Source organism: Caenorhabditis remanei, chromosome II (genome assembly GCF_010183535.1).
Source record: "Caenorhabditis remanei strain PX506 chromosome II, whole genome shotgun sequence".
Taxonomy (NCBI): Eukaryota; Metazoa; Nematoda; class Chromadorea; order Rhabditida; family Rhabditidae; genus Caenorhabditis; species Caenorhabditis remanei.
In genome coordinates, this window is record NC_071329.1 from 3,199,153 (window position 1) to 3,205,636 (window position 6,484).

General features: G+C 41.5%; 1 protein-coding gene across 1 annotated transcript; it reads right to left on the reverse strand.

Moving 5' to 3' along the window:
* Window positions 1-240: 240 nt before the first annotated feature.
* Window positions 241-3,021, reverse strand: GCK72_004258 (uncharacterized protein; the record flags this gene model as incomplete). The annotated part of the gene is made up of 3 exons (XM_053724573.1): window positions 241-491; window positions 1,856-2,291; window positions 2,965-3,021. The coding sequence occupies 3 exons, from the start codon at window positions 3,019-3,021 to the stop codon at window positions 241-243; spliced, it is 744 nt and encodes a 247-aa protein (XP_053588767.1).
* Window positions 3,022-6,484: the final 3,463 nt, after the last annotated feature.

The following is a 6,484-nucleotide window of genomic DNA, read 5'->3' on the forward strand; positions in this document are numbered from 1 at the left end:
GAATATGTAGTTTCAGCCATTTCTCGGTTCATTTTGACATTTTCGAAATTCTGAAAACAGATTCAGAATCCTCACGTCTTCAGGTTTTCAGTCATATCACTTTTAGTTGATTTCAGCCAAATTGAACCAAATAATCTAATGAATTTTCTTTCCAGAAAGTAGAAATCGTGCTGGAACTCATTGTGCTCACCACTCAAAATCTTCGTCCAACAATGAACGTGAATGAGATCAACACTCGACTCATCCGAATGGCCAAAAGTCGCGTCCGCAATCCCTACGAATTCGAACGTCACCGTCGTGAATCGTACAAAAAAGAGGAAGAAGAAGACGATCCGAGTCTGAGTGACGATGACGACGACGGGGAGAATTCAGAAGGCGGCGGAGAGAAAAAGGGTGACGACGTGCTATTCGAATTGCCGACTCAGGAGAGGAAAGTGATGACGGAATTGGTTCGGAATGTGGAAGTGATTCTCGAGTTGGAGAAGATTCTACTGGAATCACGTGTCGAGAAAGTGGATAAAGAATTGTTGGAGAACGTGAAGAGCTATATTGATAATGCGTGCACGACGTCCGGAAAGTTTGGACACGCCGAGACACGACATAAACCGTTTTTGTTGGTTGATGGATCCATTTTTAAGGTAAAATCGATGAAAATAGAGGGAAAAATGGGATTTTTCTTTTGAAAAATCACTAAAAATTGGTTAGAAATACTGGAATACGGTCTAAACATGACAACTTTTTGATTTTTGAGGAAAATGATACTTTTTGACCCCAAATTGTTGAAAATCTCTAATAGTTTAAGAAAAACCGTTGAGACTGAATATTTAGAATTTTCGTGAATTTTGGAGTCAAAATATCACTAAATTTGATGGAAACAATGAGAAAAACTGGTTAGAAATGCTCTTATCCTAAAATTTTTTGGTGGAAAACTGAAATTTAAGATTTTAGAGGAAAATTAGACTTTTTACACCCCAAATTGCTGAAAATCGCTTAAAATTTAGGGAAAAATCGTCTTTTTTTAGGTTTTAAGAGACAAATGGCAAAATTTGATGGAAATATGATGAAACCACTCAAAATCCGAAAATCAGCTTGAAAAAACAAAATTAAAATGTGGCAAATGCACTCTAATTGTAATCTTGTGAAAACGCAGTTTTTTTTCATTGAAAAACTGGCATTTTCATAAGATTATCAATAGAGCGCATTTAGTCACGCGTAGGGGTAACCTATGCCCAAATGTTTGTCTATTCTGAAAACGGATTACGGTAATTTGTGAGTATGTAGAAAAATGATACTCTAAAACCCTCTAAACCCGAATTTTCGCTCCGAAAAAGCTCAGAAGTGGTCATTTTTCTCTGATGGCCGAGCTTTTTCTGTTTGGGATTCTAGGCCAGCGGTTGTGAGCATTAGTTCCTCTCGTATTATCGCAAGCGATTGATAGTTTTGGAAGAGTTAAGTCTCTCCGAAAAGTACTGTAGAAAGCTGAAATGTGGCAAATGCGCTATAATTGTAATCTTGTGAAAATACCGGTTTTAATAAGAAAACTGACATTTTCAAAAGATTATCAATAGAGCCCATTTAGTCACGCGTAGGGGGAACCTATGCTCAAATTTTTTGTTGCGATTTTCCCCTAAAAAAAACTCAAATTTCGCCACTTTCAGATCCGAAAATTCATGAATCTAATGGACGATCGAGTGACGGGATATCTGAAAATGAAGCGTCTCCCCGATACGAATATGTTCTACTGTAAAAGTATCCACGATAAGGAATTATACAAGAGAGTGGCTGAAACACCGCCCGATGATGATTCCGTCGAGAATTTCTCGTCAGAAATCGCCGATTTTTGGATAATTCTTACTGTCGACGCGACGACGGCTCACAGTATTTCCGTCCACTTCTGCCAACGATACGCTCATCAACATACCGTAGTCCTTGACGAGATGTGGGCGGGCATTCGACAAGAGTTGCGGATTCTGAATCAGGAGAGCCTTCTGGAGATGATGTATATTCAGAGAAAGGTAGATAAACTTCTCGTGCCGGAGATCATCACTGCGGCGACGACGATGAGAAAATCGATATCGGAGGAGAAGAATCATCCGGCGACGACGACGACGACGGAGAAGGAGAAGATTGTGGAGAAGAATAAGATGATGATGCCACGTGGAGAATTGCCGGGAGATTTGTATTTCTACTTTGCAGAGGGATATTTCGCGTGTCCCTTGCAGAGAGAGTTGTGGTAAGGAGAAAACATGGAATTTTGGCCACGCCCACTTTTGCAATTCAGCCGCGGGAACCTACAAAAACAGCATCGTAAGGAAAAATTGCAAAAAAAAAAAGCGGGCGTGGCATAAAATAGGCGGAGCCTATTTCTGCAGTTTTGCCGCATCATGTTTTTAGAGAAATGTTGAATAGAAAATGTCTTTTTTTCCTGTTTTTATAATAATTTCAGCCTCATTCAAATCGTCAAAAATCTCATAAACACTGAAACTTTGCAATAAAAAAGGTTTTCTATTCAATTTCACAATAGCAAAACTCTTAACATTTCCGCATCCAAATCTTCTAAAAAAATTCCCGAAATCTAGTTTCTGACAGAATTTTAACGGAAAAACTAGAAAACTTCCGAAAATTGCGATTTTTCCATTCAAAAATCGCTTTATTTACCACTACAATTTTTGAAAAGAGAACTGAATTCATATTTTTAAATTACAGATTCCGATACTTTTGAAAATTCCAAGGAATCTTTATTATTGACGCATATGCCTTAAAATCGCTCTAAACGCCACAATTCCCGTTGCCCTGACTCAAAAGAGCCTAGATGGAAGAGTTTTTTAGGGCGTGTAGTTCTCTCGGAAAATATTTTTTGCTCAATTCCTCGTTTCCTGATTCATTCCATTGGAATGATTCCAACATTTATATCAAAGTTTTTTTTAAAACAAGAAAATACTCCTTTTTGCAGGATAACAGTACCCGAACGAGTGCGAAACCAGAGTACCCTTCTCCATAAGAATCCACTTCATATGGCATTCGAAAAGATCAAAGTGCCACTTCTCAAGTACAGTGTCAGCAATCGATTGAACACTTTTGTCTATAAGTGAGTTTTTGTCTATAAGTGAGACAAACAGACACAATATTCCAGAGACACGGATCGCAATCAAATCTTCTATTTCCAACTACACATGGACCGTGACTCATACGAGCTCGCCGTCAAGGGCAACAAAGCGAAATTGCGCCGAAAACAAATGGAAACGATCGAGGCGATGTTGGAGACGAAGATCTGTATGACAATATTCGGCATCACCGAACCGCACACCGAGACAATCGAGACGATTTGGTCGGGACTCAACGAGAAGTTGGACTCACTTTTGTTGGCTGAAATCATGCGAGGATACTCTCAAAATAATCAACAATCATTGCTGCTCAACGAGATTTCATTCTTGCAACCAGAGCGTCCCGGACCACACGTTCGCAAATTCTTCTCCATTCCCTTCATATTCCACGACTACTTATCATCGCTCCTTTTCTATATCGGACAGCATATCGAGGCGATTCCGAGGATCTCACCGGCGAAGGTGAAGGAGAAGAACGTGTTTTATAGTGGAACGGCGTTCAATCGGACACCGGTGGTCACCAGTTGGCAGCCGTCGGCGGCGAGCCGGACTCGAAGTTTTAGGAATAAGATTGAGCCACAGAATACGCCGGATTCTGGAACTGGAGCAGCAACAGCCTCCACAGACGTCGAAGAAGGCGTTGAAGCGCGTGAAGGGCTCCTTCGAGCCTTCTCCATCGAAGAAAAGCTAGAAGACCCTCTAAACCCATCGACGATTTTCAAAGCGCACCCGCCTATCGTCGGCTCCTTACCTAGAGACTACCTGCTATCCTCATTTTTCGTCTATCACATTCTCCCTGCCAAAGGTGTCGTCGATACCGGCATCGCGTTGATTGAATTCAGAATTTGTAAACCGGATGGTACCCTGATTCCGGCTTATGAACAACCTCGAATGAACGAGTCGAGTCACTTGCTCCTGGTGCCAAACGTACCGGAAGATAAAGCTACCGTATACCGCGACATTGTGAAATCGCATAGTTGTACCGTACCGCGTAGCCCACCGGAGAAATCCATTTGTGGATACGTGGAAATGATTGTGTGGACAAAGGGTGATGTGGTGAAGGAGGACTTCGAGAAGATGATGTATGAGCTCATCGAGGAGGCCATGTTCGACGTTATCACCGAATTCGGTTACCTGAATACCACGATTGTCGAGGAGAACACGTTGACAGCGCATGTGGCGGTGGTGGCTCGGAATTCCGATGCTTATCTGCCGGGTATTGAACAGCCGACGACACAGCCAACGGAGCAGAAACAACTAACGAAGCAAGGCTCTGCTAGTAGTGTGACGGCTTCTGTCGACACACGACACTCGCATGCGCATTCTGAGAGGGAAGTGGGGGGCAGGAGGAGCTTGGTGGTGAGTTTTGGACACGGAAAATTGCGGAAAACGCGGTTTTTTAATTGAAAAATGACTTTTTTGAAGGTTTGGAAATGTCTGTCTGTCTCTCGGCTTGTCCAGATGCCCGAGTGAGACATCCGGATGTATAGACAGACAAAACGACAGTTTTCAGATTAAGAAACTGTCTGTGTCGGTTCATCCGGATGTCCAGATGTCCGAATCCTTATATCTGATTATCTGGATTCACACTTTGGAAAACTAACTAAAATGTGGCAAATGCGCTCTAATTGTAATCTTGTGTAAATGACAGTTTTTTAATAAGAAAACTGACATTTTTATGAGATTATGAATAGAGCGCATTTAGTCACGCGTAGGGGGAACCTATGCCCAAATTTTTCCGAGTTTTGATAGTATTATTGGACATGTGGACACCTGGACACACATTTAGAATAAAACGGAATTTTCAGAGGGGGGGGGGGGAGAATCACCGAAAAATGTGTTTTTGGAGAATTTTTCGATCAAATTTTTTGCATTTTTTGCAAATTTCTTGAGAGATTTGAACGTCTGGACATCCGCACATACAGAAACAACAAAATGAGAAATGTTAATGTTGTCAATCTGTAGATCTGTGTGTCCGGATGTCGAGATGCTCGTAGGTTGAAGAAAGTGGCTCGAAAACGTTATCCAGGACTCCTTTTCGGTCAAAAACTGAAAATTTTATACAAAAAACTCTGTCTGTATATCCAGATGTCCGGATAACAGTTCTGATAATCTTGACATCGTGAAGTACGTATAAATAGATTACTGTAGCAAACTAAAATGTGGCAAATGCGCTCTAATTATAATCTTGTGAAAATACAGTTTTTAATAAGAAAACTGGAATTTTTATGAGATTATGAATAGAGCGCATTTAGTCACGCGTAGGGGGGAACCTATGCCCAAATTTTTCGAAGTGAGACATCCGGATGCACAGACAGACAGACAGACAGAAATGTTTTTTTTGCATCAAGCCAAATATCTAGACGTCCGGATGTCCGGATACATAGAAATAGAGCAAAACGTTAGCTTGTCTGTCTGTGTGTCCGGATATCCAATTGTTTGGAAAAGTGCTTTTTTTTGGTCAAAAAATGCCCAAAAAATTAAAAATGCGAATATCCGGACACACAGACAAATATTTTTAATGCACTCGCATGCATCCGGATGTCCCATTTTTTTCTCTTTTTTTTGTCAGTCTGCACATTTGGATATCCGGATGTCCATCACATCATCACCCATCTAACCCCATTCTCAGTTGAATTTGTGATTTTTTGTCAAAAATGCATACTGTAGCAAACCAAAATGTGGCAAATGCGCTCTAATTATAATCTTGTGAAAATACAGTTTTTTCGCTGGAAAAACTGGCATTTTCATGCGATTATGAATAGAGCGCATTTAGTCACGCGTAGGGGGGAACCTATGCCCAAATGTTTTTCCGAATTTGCGATTTTTTGTCAAAAATGCGGATATCCGGACACACAGACAACGAAAATGCGGTCTGTGCGTCTTTGTGTATCCGGATATCCCACTTTTTCAGTTTTCTGACAGTCTGTACATCTGGATATCCTGATGTCCATCACATCATCACCCCCATCTAATCCCATCCTCAGTTACAGCATGGTCCTGGAAGCCTGGATGTCGTCCACCCACACTCACATCTTCCACTTCATCTTCCGAATCTCCCACCACTTCCACCTCAACCACGAACCCCTGCAGCCCGGATGCCATCGATTGCGAAGGATATCGAGCAGAGTTTGTCGAATAACGATGCGAAGTAAGCCCCGCCCCCCCTCCTTTCAGAAAATCTTTAAAATTTGAAAAAAGAGTTTTCAGTTTCCGCCGTCAAGATTTCATGAATCGCAAGAACGCCTATAGTATCATCAAATGGTTGGATTACGTGGCGTCAAAACAGGGCGAGACGAATAGTGTCATCAAGCAGAGGATACGATTCGAATTTCAGCACGCAAGCCTTCCGGCGCTTTTCGAGATACGTAATCGGCTGG